The sequence below is a fragment of the Bos indicus genome, chromosome 6 (assembly GCF_029378745.1).
Source record: "Bos indicus isolate NIAB-ARS_2022 breed Sahiwal x Tharparkar chromosome 6, NIAB-ARS_B.indTharparkar_mat_pri_1.0, whole genome shotgun sequence".
NCBI lineage: Eukaryota > Metazoa > Chordata > Mammalia > Artiodactyla > Bovidae > Bos > Bos indicus.
In genome coordinates, this window is record NC_091765.1 from 115,877,673 (window position 1) to 115,892,476 (window position 14,804).

A 14,804-nucleotide genomic window follows, 5' to 3' on the forward strand; every position below is an offset into this window, starting at 1 on the left:
AAAGACCACACAGCAAAGGCCAGTCGGGGACAGAGCCTCTGAAGGACTTTCCTGCTGAGAAGGTTCTACAAAGCTCCGTCCACACAGCACTGGTTATCAATCAGAAAGCTGGCAGAGCTAAGCTGGCTGAGCCTTGGGATGTTATTTTGCAGTTTCCTAATAGAGTGAAACATCTACTGATTAAAGTTTCATTTGTCTCTGCCTCTATTTTGGGAGAAAGAAACAAAGTGTGATGAAATAAGTTCATGTGAAATGAAGTTTAAATCTCACCTGATCATTTCATCATACCCACTAGGGGTGGGTATTTAAACCTATTTAAACAACAGGTGTGCTATTTAAACAACACGCAGAAACAAAATGGGAAACAAGTGCTGGTGAGGGTCTGGAGACACTGGGACCCTCGCACACTGTTGGTGGGAGCGTGACGTCGTACAGGAGCGTGGAAGGCAGTGTGGCCATTCCTCAAAACATTCAACCAAGAACCACCATCTGATCCAGCAAGTGTATTTCTGGGCACGCACCCAAAAGATTTAAAAGTAAGGTCTGCAAGAGATATTTGCCTGCCCGTGTTCACAGCGACATCGTTCACAATAGCCAAATGTGGACACAGTCCAAGTGTCCATCGACAGATGGACGGATGAACACAATGTGTTCCGTCCACACAGCGGAATCTGATTCAGCCTGAAAAAGGAAGGAAAGTCTAACACCTGCTGAACGCGGATGAGCCGTGAGGATGCTGAGCCAAGTGAGACAGGCCAGTCACAAGAGGACAGATCCTGAGTGATTCCACTCAGATGAGGTCCCCAGAGTTGTCAAACTCAGAGGCAGAAAGCAGAATGAGGGGTGTGGGCTGGGCGGGGAGGGGAGCACGGAGCTGGTGTTTGATGGGGACAGAGTTCTGGACGATGACGAGGTTCTGGGGACGTCGGTGGTGATGGGGGCACAACCATGTGAACGGACGTGCTCACTGCCACTGAACTACAAAGCGGCTTAAACGGTGCAGTGTGCATCGTGTGGGCTTGGCCAGGGTGAACCGAAACCAGGGGCAAATACCAAACAAGCTCTCCAGAGAGTAGGCTCTGTCCCACCCTCCAGCGAGGCACCTCCCCACCCCACCCTGCCACCACCCAACAGGATGCAGCCACGCGGTCCAGGCACCTCACATCCTCGGAGCAGCTCCCGCTAAACGCCAGGAGCTCATCACCCTGACAATGCCCCCTGCACACGGGAAGGGGGGCACCCAACCCCACCCTGAGCAGACAGCAGGGGCGTCAGCCTTGGCCCTGGACTCTGTCCCTGGGTGGATGCTGGCCTCCAGCTCCCAGTCACCCACCGACACCCTGCTCCAGCCAAGGCCACTCACTGGTGACCCACCTTCCTCCAGCGCTCCCCCCACTGCCCCCACAGGGATGCACTGGACACCTGCCCAGGTGAGGGGCCCCTCAGGCGAGCCTGGGACCTTGCTTTCCTCTGCATCTCCCCAAGTGCTGGCTGAGGGTCCTGCTCTGAAACGGTGTCCTGAATGACTCGGCCACGGAGAAGGCCTGCCCTTCCCCACCTCCACCCTGTCCCCCAGGGGTGCAGGAGGACAGTGGACTAGGTCAGCTGGTGTCCCCACCCCTACATTGGGACAGGGAGCTGAGGTGCAGGCCGGGGAACAGCAGGTAGAGACCCACACCCAGGCCCCACTCACTGCATGGTGCCTGCCGCCCGCATGGTGAGACTCGGAGGCCCAGGTAGGAAGGACACTGTTCAGACAGAGTGCCCACCTCTGGGAGAATTCTGCCAAGCACGCCTGCCAGCCCGGAGCCATCACGGAAGTAGGGGCTGGTGCCACCCACCCAGTCCCTGCAGGGCAGTCTGGCCAGCAGAAGAGTCTCTCCCTGGGAGAGTGAGACTCGGGGTCCCCTCTAGGGGACGCTGTCACCCCGGCCCAGGCGCCTGGCTGCGCCAGCAGCAGACACTCCTTGGCCAGAGACCAGCTGGTGCGGTCAGTCCCGACCCACAAGAGGCTGCGAAGCTGGGTCCAGGTCACCGCGTGGTACACGCCTCGCAGGCAGGGGCACAGGAAGCCGGGGCGGTGCAGATGAAGGACTGAGGCTCGGAGAGGCTGAGATGAGTCAGACTCATCCTTGGGGGCCTCGGGAGAGCCGCACTTTCTGCCCACGGACCACCTTTCTCCCACGTGAAGATGTGGGACACGGCTCACTGGCCATCACGTGCAGATGGTCCCACGAGGCCACCCTGCCCGTCCCCGAGGATGCACTGGGCCTGCTTTTTGGCCTGGGAGGAGACAGACTGAAGCCAAATGCCCCGAGAAGGAGTCCTGGAGGCCGCTGAGAGCCAGTCCTGGTGCCAAGAGGCGCTGGCTGGGCACCGAGGGGGGTCACCTCGCTCAGACAGACTAGGGCAAGTCTTGGGCTGCTCCGTGCCTCAGTGTCCCCATCTGTAAATGGGCACGTGCACACACCGCTGAGGGTGGGTGTGTGGATCTGGGCCCCACCAGGTGGGCCTCCTGCAGGGGCCTCCTGCTGACTACCGCCCTTAGGCCCCTCTCTCCCTGACCCGGAGTGACCTCGGCCTCCCTGGACATGCAGAGGCTCCAGAACCGTCCCCGGCTGCACATGCCATCGTGGGCTGCAGAAAGGTGGCAGATCCCGCTCCGACTCAGGCCTGGAGAGCACAGACCTCGAGGCAGAGGGCTGAAATCGACCGCAAGTCTGTCCAAAGTGTGACAGGGCTCTAGACCCAAAGGGAGACTCCGCCTCCAGGGGTAAACCTGATCTGGCTCTGGACGGGCTCTGAACCCTGTCTGGGGGCCTTCCCCTCCCATGGGCCGAGCCCGGGAGCTCAGCCCAGGCCCACCTCCGCGGACCCTCCGCTCGGTGTCCTCGCCACCCACCCTAGCCGGCCCTCCTCCCACCCCCTTCCTAAGGCTCCTGAACCTGCAGGCCCCGCCCCCAGCCTCCTCACACCCCGCCTCCCTCCTCCCAGCACTCTGGGGCCAAAGCCACCACCCTCGACAGGCTTGCTGCTGGCACCATCCCGCTCCAGCACCTTCCAGGGCTCCCTGCTACCCAGGAACACAGCCCAGCTCTGGTCCAGCCTCCAGGGCCTCCCGTAACCGGGACACGGCTTCCGCCTTTGACCTCACCTCTGCCACTCTACCAGGGTCCCCCCACACACTGTTCCTGCCACCAGCCACGCTAATGTCTGTCTGGAACCCCTTTTCTCTTCCCTCCACTCTACCCTACCTTCAGCAGCCAGGCTCATTTGAACTCCTATTTAACCTGCAGAGGCCCTATTCAGGCTCAGCCCGTGAGGGCCTCCCCAGCCTCCCCAGCCTGTGCCCCTTCCAGGCTCCCCTCGCACCCCTGAGGACTCTGAACGTCCTTGTCTTCTCACATAGCCTGAGCCTTCGCGGCGCAGCATGGGCTCCCCACTCCGACCCTGCACCCAGGGCCAGGCACAGAGAATCCCCTGAACACATTCCCCCCTCCTCCAGACTCCCAGGCTGGAGACCACGGCTCCAGCAGCTCCAGCAAGACCAGCATCTGGACCACAACGCCCACCAGAGGCGGCCGAGGGCTGTTCGGCGCTGGACACGCGAGCACGGCGGTCTCTCCTGCTCCGGAGCATCCCCCTGTGCCCACTTGCTTGTTCTCGTTGTTCAGTCGCTAAGCCACACCCAGCTATTTGTGACCCCATAAACTGTCCTCCACTATCTCCCGGAGTTTGCTCACACTCATGTCCATCGAGTCAGAGATGCCATCCAACCATCTCATCCTCTGTCGTCCCCTTCTCCTCCTGCCTTCAATCTTTCCCAGCATCAGGTCTTTTCCACTGAGTTGGCTCTTCGCATCAGGTGGCCAGAGTATTGGAGCTTCACTATACTTGGTTACATATATATATATATTCACTATACTCACTTATATATCCATGAAGAATTGATGCTTTCGAGCTATGGTTTTGGAGAAGACTCCTGAGAGTCCGTTGAACTGCAAGGAGATCCAACCAGTCCATCCTAAAGGAGATCAGTCCTAAATATTCACTGGAAGGACTGATGCTGAAGCTGAAACTCCAATACTTTGGCCACCTGATGCGGAGAACTGACTCACTGGAAAAAGCCCTGATGCTGGGGAAGATTGAGGGCTGGAGGAGAAGGGGATGATAGAGGATGAGATGGTTGGATGGCTTCACCAACTCAATGGACATGAGCTTGAGTAAGCTCCGGGAGTTGGAGATGGATAGGGAAGCCTGGTGTGCTGCGGTTCATGGGGTTGCAAAAAGTCGGACATGACTGAGCAACTGAACTGGACTGAATTGAACACTCACTTTATAAAAATGATTTACAATGCTCGCTGCTCCCCAAGGGGCCAACAGGATGGGCTGGACCCCAGGAGCCGGGAGGAGGAGAGGTGGAGCCGCGGGCGGAGGCCTGGGCGCCAGCCTCGGACTCCGTCGTCCAGCACCCGTGGAGTCCCTCCGCAGTCAAGGACCCTGATCCTTGGGGCCGCAGCCGGCTCACGCGGGAGTGGAAACGCCTCGGAAGTGTCCTTGACAGGACCTGCCGACGTGAGAGACAGGGGCTTCCCCTGGCCCCTGTCCTAGAAGCTTCCACTCCCCCTTAGGCCCTGTGCAAATGCCTCCCAGACCTCCCCAAAGCCTTCCTGGCTCTGGCAGGACGCCCGCCCCCCCTCCCCCGGGTCCACCACTCTCCCTGCGGCTGAGCCTGTCATGGGTGAAGGGTGCCCCAAATCTCTGTGCCACCCTCATCTGCGTGCCCTGCCCCTGCCTGGGAGCCCTAAACATATCACCGTGATCACCCCAGAGACAGAGACCTCGGGCTCCTGTTCAAAGAATCTCATCAGGCTGCCGTCCATGTGGAGGCCACAGAAAGAACACATCCACCCATGGGGTGCCCAGAGCCGCACGGAGCCCCCTCCCCTGACCCCTCCCCCACACTCCCCAGGGCCCTCTCTTGACAGCCAGTCACTGGTGTCTCAGTGTGGGTGAGGGGCCAGGGTCCCGTCGCTGCTCTCCGGAGTGGTCTGGGGGCGTGGCTCTAGGGCCCAGGGGCCAGGCAGGAGAATTTAATTCCTTCATCCAGAACCTTCCAGAGCCTTCTGGTGACTCTAACCCCTGCTCCAACTCAGGGCCCACAGGCTCACTGAGATCTGAATTCTGACACCTCCAGAGTTGGGGTGACCTTGTCATGGGCTGGATGGTGGCCCCAAAGAATAGGCTCACATCCTGTAGCCTGCGACTGGGCCCTTATCTGGAAAAGGCTCTCTGCAGGTGTGCCCAAGTGAAGGCTCTCAGACCCTCCTGAGTATCGAGGGGCCTTGACTCCAATGACCTGTGTCCCACGTGAAGTGGGACCTCGTGAAGCCAGAGCAGACAGGAGGGACGTGGCCACAAGCCTGGGAACACTTGGGACCCCTGGGGACTGGAACAGGCGGGGAGGACCCGCCCAGCCCCGGCCGAGCTTGATTTGGACAGAACGGTGAAGGGGCAGACTGTGCTGTTCTCAGGCGTGGGATGCGGTCATTCGCTACGTGGCCCCCGGAGCTGAACCAGCCACCCTCCTCCCAGGAGGCCCGCGTCCTGAGTGGACTGCTGCTCTGACCACACACACAGGGCTGCACGGTCCCTGCTCACCCCGCCTTGAGTCACCCGAGCTGGTGACAGTCTACAAACCGGCAGAGCCGCGGCCCCTGCCAGGGGCAGAGGGTCGTGTCCCTGGAGAACTGCGCCCCGTGGGACCCGCCGGGTGGCAGAGTGTCGGGAAAGGCTGGCCCAGCCACCCACTGCGCCCACCGTGTTCTCTGGCCAGCGCTGGCCAGGGGCCTCCAGAGAGTCTGGAGGGGAGAGGAGGACCCCCAGGAGGGACTTTCTGTGGGAGGGAGAACCCGCCCTGGAGCCCTCGGGTCCGGGCAGACCTGCCGGGCCCGCCCAGGGCCCAAGGCCCAAACTTGGGCCTTGCACAGAAGCCCCAGGGCGGCCAGCCACGGTTCACGCTGTTGGCCTGCCTGCCCGGGAGAGGACTCAGCAGCCTGAGTTGCAGCTTCCGCCCTCCCAGGAAGCCCTGCGACTTCTGATGCCTGGACTCGTCGACGGTCGGAGAAGGAGCCCACCCACACCAAGAGCTGGAATTTTAAACCCTGAGGTCTCTGGTGGAAAAACATCCAGCGGACTCTATTACATTACGTCCGGGCAAATAAAACAGTCTCCAAGGAACTGGTCCTCCCGGCCGCCCCCGCTCGAGGGCACACACCAGCGCCAGCCGCGGCCTGCACCCCAGTCCTCACGGCAGCCACAGGCCACCCGCCCGAGTCTCGGCCCCGGGAGTCCCACTAGTCCAGCCAGGACGCTGGTCTCTGTCCCACTGGGGCCCCCAGCAGCTCCAGGGCCCCTGCCTTCTCAGGAGGGAAGGGCGGTCACACACACCAGGTGCGCTGCAGCCTGGGAGGGGGTCGGAGCAGGGCCAGGGCCCCTACCCACCCACTGCCGGCACCTCTCAGGTCCAGCGGAGAGGACTCTGGACGGTAACCCGGGCGGGCCTTCCCCGCCAGCCCTGGGCGGACAGGCCAACAGCTGCGCTCACCTCTCCTTCCTGCTCGAAACCCCCGGGCAGGAAAACGCACGGGCCAAGCCTCGTGCAAGGCCTTCCGACTCCGGCTGTGGCCCCCCTGCCAGCCCCGGGGCCACCGTGCCACAGCACCCACTCCCCCAGCCCGCCTGCACCTCCGCCACGTCACCCCTCCCCACCTCTCTGCAGCATCTCAGAGCGTCTAACCTCCCTGGAGCCCAGGACGAGCCATCAGCACGAAATCCAGGGGCTGCAGGCAGTCGGCTGTCTCAGCTGCAGCTCCCACCTGCTTGTTCACTTGTCCACCCAGCTCCCCGTCGGAACCGTCCTGCCTCACAACCCCCAACCCTTGCGGAATGAGGGCCTTAGGCCCAGCCTCCAGTATGACCATGTCCTCAAGTGCGTTCCCTGTACCCAGAGAAATCCGGGCACGATCGAGCTCCCGAGTGCAGGCGGGGCGGGGGGCACCCCCTCCCGCTGACCACACTGAGTGCGCACCGGGCCCTGTGGGCGCCCCTGGCCGGCTCTGTCCTCTCCAGGGGCTGTGGGTTGGGGAGCGATCTGTGCTTCTCTAAGAGGGTCGGGGGGAGGTGGAGAGAGGTAGCCTCCAGCTCAGAGCCCCGATCGCCCTCCACACGAGGGAGGAGTCTGTGACCCCCCACCAGCGTCTGGGGTCTTGGGCTGACCAAATTTGTTAGGCACAGCCCCTACCCAGGCCGCACCCTCCAGCCCAGCTCAGCGACCGTGGTCATCGAGGCGGCCCAGCAGGCAGCACTCGGCAGGACAACAGCCCGGGGCGGCCACAGACAGGCTTGGACCCTCCGGACAGAGGAGCGGAGGGACTGTCCCCCGCCCCCACAGCAAGCACAGGCCCACAGTGGCCCCCTCCACTGGGAGAACAGCGGGCTGGGGCGCTAGAACACACCCCCCGCTGCCCTGCACCCCAAACTCTCCACCCGAGGGCCTGTGCGTTCTCCCAGCTGGAGGCCAGCTCCCTGCAGCGCTCACCTGGCCTTGGACGCCACCTCGGCCCTGGGGGCCCCCCAGCCTCACTGGTGGGCCCCCGCATTCAGCCCTCATCGCTGATATCGGCCTGGGTGGGGGGCTCAGGGCCCACGGAGCCGATGCGTCTGCTAAGTATAGCCTCAGTGGACACGTCTGTTCTCTTTTTTTCCCGGCTGAGCGGCTCTGAAGCCCTGTGACCAGGCCCTGAACCGCCCCCCGGGCGGCCCTGCACCGACTTTGTTCGGGAGGGTGCTGCTCGCAGCCCCCAAGCCCCTGCCTCCAGCCAGAAGCGCAGGGTCTGGGCTGGGGGCTAAGCATCAGTCTCTTTGAGACCGCAGGCCGCTGCGGGCCTGAGAGAGGCCAGGGCAAGCGGGAGGGCTGGCTCTGGGGCCACGGCCCGGCCAGCAAGCCCGCGGCCCACGCCTGTACTTACAGAATCCACACCTGGTCCCGCCTTCAAAGATGAACCCGTTGGGCACGGCCCCGTAGCGCCGGAGGTCTGACAGCTTCCACTGCCCCGCCACGGCTGGGGGGACGTCCCTGGCCACCACAAGGATGTCGTTGCAGAGGTGCAGGGTGGCGGGGCCGCTCTCCAGCTTGGTGCCCGGAGCCACGATCACGGGGAACCTGTGCACTGGGGCGGGGCGGGGGTGACAGGGTGTTGCTGGGAGCGGACGACGGCCAGGAAGCACGAGCCCAGGTGTCAGCTCCCGAGGGCAGGGCCACTCGGTGCCATGGCCCCGCTCTGTCCAGTCCTCAGGGAGCCCACCCTGATCACCCCCACCTCCCACCCTAACAAGGCTGGACCAACCCCAGCAAGCTCCAGGAGAAGCACACAGGCCACGGCTGGTAAGTCTGAGGCCTTGGGCGCCTCCTCTGAGAAACCCCGCCCCCCACACAGCGCAGCTGCTGTGGTCCCATTCCAAAGATGGGAACACAGAGGCCTAGGAGGCCCAGCCTCCGGCCCCTTCTGGAGAGTCCCAGCCTGGCCGCAGGGACATGCAGGAAACCCCAGGCCCTCCCCGCTCCAGTGAGAGGGTCTCCCCAGTGCTGAGCATGACAATTAGCTCCCCGAGACCTCCTCTCCACCTCAGGCTCAGCCCTTTGCCCCTAAAGCCCCTCAGAAGGGCAGTGGTGGGCTCTTCTGTTCTCACAAGGCGCCCCCTAGCCTCGGAAGGACCTTGGAAGAGGGATGCATCCCAGAGCAGCCAGGCCCAGGAGCGGACGGCAGCCTCCTGGCTGGTGCCCATCGGCCCCGTGTCCACCCCGAAGCTGAGGGGCCAGCCCCAGCCCTGCCTCCTCCTCCCGCCCTGAGCCCACCCAAGCCCCCGTGGTGGGCAGCAGCCCCTGGGCAAGGACCCTCGTAGCCTGGTCCCAGGGGGCCAGGGGTCAGCAACCCATCACCGTGTCCTGGTGATTTCTATTTAAGGTGCCAGGACAGGGCACCGGCTGCCTTGCACCAGGCCCCTGCCCACTCCCCCACCCCCAACCCTAGCAGAAGTGGAGTCACACGCTGAGCCAGGCTGAACTGGCAGGAACCCCGACGGGAGAACTTTCTGGAAGAGGCTCTCCCCTCCTGCCCCTGCGCCCCCTCACTGGGCCTCCACACATGCCCCACCCTAGACGCCTGATCTGGGGGCTCCCGGAGGAGGGACGAGCCGCTGACCCCTAGCTGGGCTGGGCTGAGGTGAGTGAGGCCCCTTACTCAGGGTGCAAAACAGGGGCCAAGGTCAGTGATATTTTAACGATGATTTAAACAACAAAAATCAGTGCAAAAAGTCCATGGTGAGTGAAACAGCTTAAATAAAGCCCAGGCTGGCTGTGGCATTGGGGAAGGTGCGGACGGGAAGGTTTAAAGACGGCTCACAGACCAGCTCCGCTTTAGACTTTGCCATTTCTGTTCATCGTGGGCTTCGAGCTTTCATTTTTAACTGTTTAAATATTGTGTTAAAACATCACAGCTTTTGAGATAACGCGGGGCTTTGGGACTGAACACACACAGCGCTTCGTGCACGTTGGGTAAGCGACACGGTCCTACTGGACCCGCACAGGGAGCTACACTTGGCATCCTGCAGTGAACTGTGATGTGCGAGGACCTGAGAGAACACACACGTGTGCCCACACACACACACGTGCTCACACACACACACGTGCCCACGCACACACACGCACAACCTGCCCGCAGCCGACGCAGCACTGTGAGCTAGCTGCGCGGATGAAAGATGCCAGCCGTGGGTTCTGACGACGCAGCTGGGGGCCGGCCTGCCTCTGCTTGACCAGCCGGGTGGGCATGTGGGGGGGCTGGGTCTTGCCCTTCTCCCGAGAGCACCCCATCCTGTACCCTGCACCCCCCTTGTGGGGCTCAGGGGGGCTGGCTCCTCCTCCCCGAGGTTCCGGGGTCAGGCGGCCACCCGCTTGGGCTAAAGGCCCCCAGGTCATATGGATGTGGCCAAGTTCGGGAGCTCAAGAGGCATCTCCCCTGTGAACCCACCATCGCCCCAATCACGGCTGACCAGAGGGCGCTCAGCAGGCACTGGGAGTCGTGACCCGGCCTCTGCAGCCCAGCGGTGAGACCCCCGGGGACCCCTGAGGGCAGGAAGAACCCGTCCCCGTGGGCTCTGGGCGCACTCACCCTCGCCCAGCGCGTAGCGGATCCGGGCGTCCCAGGCACACATGGCCTCGCGGCTGTCGAAGCCCAGCATGACGGCCTGCGACAGACAGACGATGGCCAGCGTGTGGGCCAGGCCCTCGTAGGGCAGGCCGGGCTCCAGCCCGCAGATGTCCTCCAGCGTCAGGCTGCTACGCTCCCGAAGCCCCTTGGCGCGCTCCGACTTGTCCTTGTAGGCCAGCATCAGCAGGCAGTCTGCGGGGGGCGTGGGAGTGGGGGTCAGTGCGGCCACTGCCCCGAGTGCCCAGCACCACCCCGCCGCACCCCAGAGACCCAGGCTCCAGGCACGGCCGGCCCCCAGCAAGCCCCGGGCACCCTGAGCCTCAAGACCCTCGTGTGCAAAAGGTACCCCCACCCCACACGGCCACGGGCCACGCGGGCAGAAGTGGGCTTGGGACACTCCCTGGTGAGGACCCACCCACCCGGCCCGGGGCCCCCAGCTGGGGCCTGCACCCTGCCCTGGCCCTGGGGGGACGCTGCTCCAAACACAAACACGGCACTGAGCCACCTGCGTGGCCCTGGCGAGCCGCCCTGGGTCTGGGCCTCCATGTCCCTCCTGAGTGCAGGCACGCCCCGCCCGGCCACACCCAGTTTCTGCTGAGGGTGAGGGTCCTGGGCCTGATGCGAACACCGAGACCCTGGAGTGCGAGGTGGCCCCGAGCTCAGTGAACCAGCCCCCTCGTCCGGGCAGGAGAGGGCTGGGGGTGGGCACTGGAGGACCTCTCGGGATGGAGCACTTCCCCGCCCCACCCAACACTGGAAACACCTCCCTGCAGACCCAAGGGACACCCAGACCCCAGAGCCTGACTCCACACTCGGCTTGGCCAGCAGACGGAGACCAAGGTGGCGCCTCCTGCCTGCCCCCGTCAACCCCTGCCCCGTGAAGACAGAGGGCGGGCGGCGTGTCCCGGATGCGCACACCCACTGCGGTCAGGTGGGGACGCAGCCACAGGCAGACTGGACCCCAGCCTGCGGGACCGGCTGGCTCCGACAAGCCCCTATTAACAAGTCTCCAAAGCCTGCGATGGGGGCTCCGCTTCCTATCTGAGACCCTGTCCCTAGCATTTGAAATGCTTATGTCAGAAAAAAAAAAAAAAAGCAAGGATGTTTTCATTCTCAGGGGAATACACAGAACCCTAGAGCCCACGGAAATCCACCTGCCCACCCCAGGGGAATACACAGAACCCCAGAGCCCACGGAAACCCACCTGCCACCCGAGGGTTCGGGCATGTTCTCTCCAGAACACAGCTCCCTTGGAAACGCGTGGCCCGGCCCAGAGAGAAATTAGTCACTCAGGAGGCACAAAGGGCACGTGTTGTTATGGAAATGCCCCCCAGGTGTCACCAGAGGCTCAAGAGGAGAAAGCCTTGGGAGGCCATGACCACAGAGAGACTCCCAGCAAAGAAGCGCGTGGACACGGGGGTGGCCACGGACGGGAGCCCAGCGTGCGCACAGCCCTGTCACCCACACCAGGCTGCTCCCCAGACACGCCAAGCACGTCCTGCCGCTCCTGCCCCCGGGAAGACCGGCCTCTCCCGTGGGTGTCGCCGTGCGGCTGGCCGTCCCGTCTCCCGTCTGCCCGCCCCCCACCCTGGGAGGCAAGCTCGCGAAGGCGGTGCTCTTCTACTGTGACAGTCCGGTCACCCAGCACCGATGAGCGTGAGGCCCTTCTATCTCAGGAACGACTGTTTGCTTCGGTCGTGGCCTGACCAGCAAAGGCAGGGCAAGCCTGTCACCTCCGTTGTTTCTAGGAGCTACGCTCCCTATGATGTAGCCAAGAGCAGGGTCTGTAAACTTTCCTGTGAAGAGTCAGACAGTAACTATATTCCACTGCGTGGGGCACGCAGTCTCTGTCAGTTTTTTCTGTTCACTATTTATTTATTTGGCTGTGCCGGGTCTTAGCTGCAGCCCAGGGGGTTTTGGTCTTCGCAGCGGCAGGCAGGATCTGCAGGATCTTTCATTGCAGCCTGTGGGAGCTAGTTTCCCAATCAGGGATCGAACCTGCACCTCCTGCATTGGGAGCGTGGAGTCTTAGCCACTCGACCACCCAGGAAGTCCCTGTCACAGCTTCTTAACTGCAAAAGCAGCCAGAGACCACACACACGTGTATGACTGTGTTATGACAAAACTTCATCACAGAAGCAAGAGACGGGTGGATTTGGCTCAGGCCCCGGATTTTCCAATTCGTGGTCTGGAATCCAGCTTGCCACAAGGGCCCCTGGGCTGCCCCACGGCTCCCTGATGCCTCCCACTATCACAGGAGGAGGACGCCTGCCCTTGCAAGGCTGGTTTGGCTCTGTGTGGCAGAGCCAACATCTGTCCCCAAAACCCTTTTCTCCCGGCCTACCCAGTCTTCCTGGATCCGGGCTCTGTCTGAAATCAGCTCACAGCCTACTCCTTACAGAGATTTGAGAATAGACTCGTGCCCTCACCTGTCTGTGGCAGGGTAAATGGGGACCCCCTCAAAAAAACGTGTCCACATCCTGACTCCCAGAACCTGCAGGCACGCCCTCGTTTGGAGAAAGGGTCTGTGCAGATGTGGTCAGGTTAAAGATCTCGATGGATTGTCCAAGGGGGCCCCAAATCTAAAGATGAGTGTCCTCGTAAGAGACGGGAGGGGAGACACGGACACACAGAGAGGCCACGAGAAGACAAGTCACGGAGCGACGTGCCCATGAGCGCAGGAGCCCGAGCAGGCGGGAGAGCGCTCCCCAGCGCCTTCGCGAAGCACGTGGCCCTGCCGACACCTTGAGTGTGGGCTTCCAGGCTCCAGGACGGGGAGAGAGCACACCTCTCGTCTCGAGCCCCTGGGTTTGCGATGCTTTGTTACCGCAGCCCCAGGAACTGAGACACCAGGCCGGTCACTGTCTCCTTTTTCAGTATGAACGTAAATGGCGGCGGGGAGCGGACACGGCTGTGTGCCGAGCCCCACCTTCTGCCCGGTGGAAGCTGCCCGCAGTCACAGCCCAGTGACGGTGGCGGCCGGAGGAGTCACCTCCAGACCCTGCCGTGGTCTCCCACGAGCTGGCGCAGGACGCGGCCCAGGAGAGGGGCGGCAAGCGTGGGGCCGGGAGGGGCCCCGGGCCGGCAGCTGCCCTGCCCCTCCCCTCCCATTGCTCCAGCCATAAAGGGGTCCTGTCTTTAAAACCCATCCTGTAGAGAGTGCTGCTTAGTGAAAAGCTGTGGAAGGAACAGGCACCAGGGCAACGGCAATTCTCAGGTCTGGGACCTGAGACGAAGCGGGTCTCAGAGCTGCTCTGCACCCAGGTGAGCACCCGAGCCTCCAGGGGCAGCGGCCCGCCGGCCTGGGACACACCGCGTGGAGGACGCGGGGGCCCGCAGCAGCTGCTCAGCCCGACCGGGGCCCCCCGCCGTGAGCACCCAGGGCTGCACCCCTCACACGAGGCCCCACAAGTGAGGCCGGTCCCTCAGCAAGGTCTCCCGGTCACCAGTGAGGGAGCACCGCCAGCCTTCCCACCCTTCATCTCCATGCCAGGCTCCGTGGGCCCAAGGGCCCCGCTCACAGCAGCCAGCCTCAGCCAGGCGGCCACCGGGCCTGGAGCCACTGGGACCCCGGGGGCGGGAGCTGAAGCCTCCCACGGGGCCTGGAGGGCGGCCTGGAAGGGGCGGCTCAGGCAGGGGGTGGAGCGGACCAGAGTGGTCATGCTGAAGGGAGGCAGAGAGGGGCCGTCACCGAAGTGGGAAGATGAAACGCGGTGGTCCACACACACACACACACACACACCCGGCCACACATGCCTCGTGCTCACACACGCACACCTGCTCGTAAGATGAAACGCAGTGGTCCACACACACACACACACACACCCGGCCACACAGGCCTCGTGCTCACACACGCACACCTGCTCGTAAGATGAAACGCAGTGGTCCACACACACACACACACACACCCGGTCACACATGCCTGCGTGCTCACACACGCACACCTGCTCGCATGCACGCGCACACACACACACGTACTCTGTGCGTGGGCACTGTGGTGGGGACCGCCTGACTGGTCCAAGCCCCATGCCTGTGACCAGAGACCCCCCACTCAGCTCATAGAGCCTTTACTTTCAAATGAGAGCTCCGCAGAGTTGAGGCAGTAACACAGCCTTGGCCGGGCACGCAGAGGCCCTCAGCCACAGGCCAGCCAGCAGGGACCTCGGCCGGGAGCCGGACACCGTCCCATCACCGCCAAACACTGGGGAGGGTCTGCCTGTGGACCAGGCGCACCCACCCTGGCCTCCTACACCAGCCTGCACTGAGCCCAGCCAGGGGCAGGGGGCAGGTTCCTGGTGTAGAAAAGGCAAAGGCCCAGCGGCCCCGCTCACCGAAAGGGCCGCTGAAAGACACCCGCTGGGGCCCCTCGGAGCCCACCCCACCTCCTTTTCCGTCCCCCCGCCTGGCCTGCAGGGACCTGGGGACATGGCCCAGCGTCCGTGCAGCCGAAACCCAAGAGGGGAGATGGTCGGAACGTGGGAAAGGTGGACAAAGAGGCAAACCCTGAGGACGTGCTCTTCAGGGGCCCGGAGCGGG

At 63.1% G+C, this 14,804-nt stretch overlaps 1 protein-coding gene across 3 annotated transcripts in view; it reads right to left on the reverse strand.

The window, feature by feature from the left end:
• Nucleotides 1-14,804, reverse strand: part of DOK7 (docking protein 7) — a 35,002-nt gene that overhangs the window by 14,363 nt on the left and 5,835 nt on the right. For all 3 annotated transcript variants that reach the window (XM_070791901.1, XM_070791900.1, XM_070791899.1), the window contains exons 3-4: nt 10,230-10,460; nt 8,031-8,231 (exon numbers count right to left, since the gene is read on the reverse strand). In XM_070791901.1, the coding sequence (XP_070648002.1) occupies nt 8,031-8,231; nt 10,230-10,449 (421 nt within the window). In that variant the 5' untranslated portion in view covers nt 10,450-10,460. The remainder of the gene's footprint in view (nt 1-8,030; nt 8,232-10,229; nt 10,461-14,804) is intronic.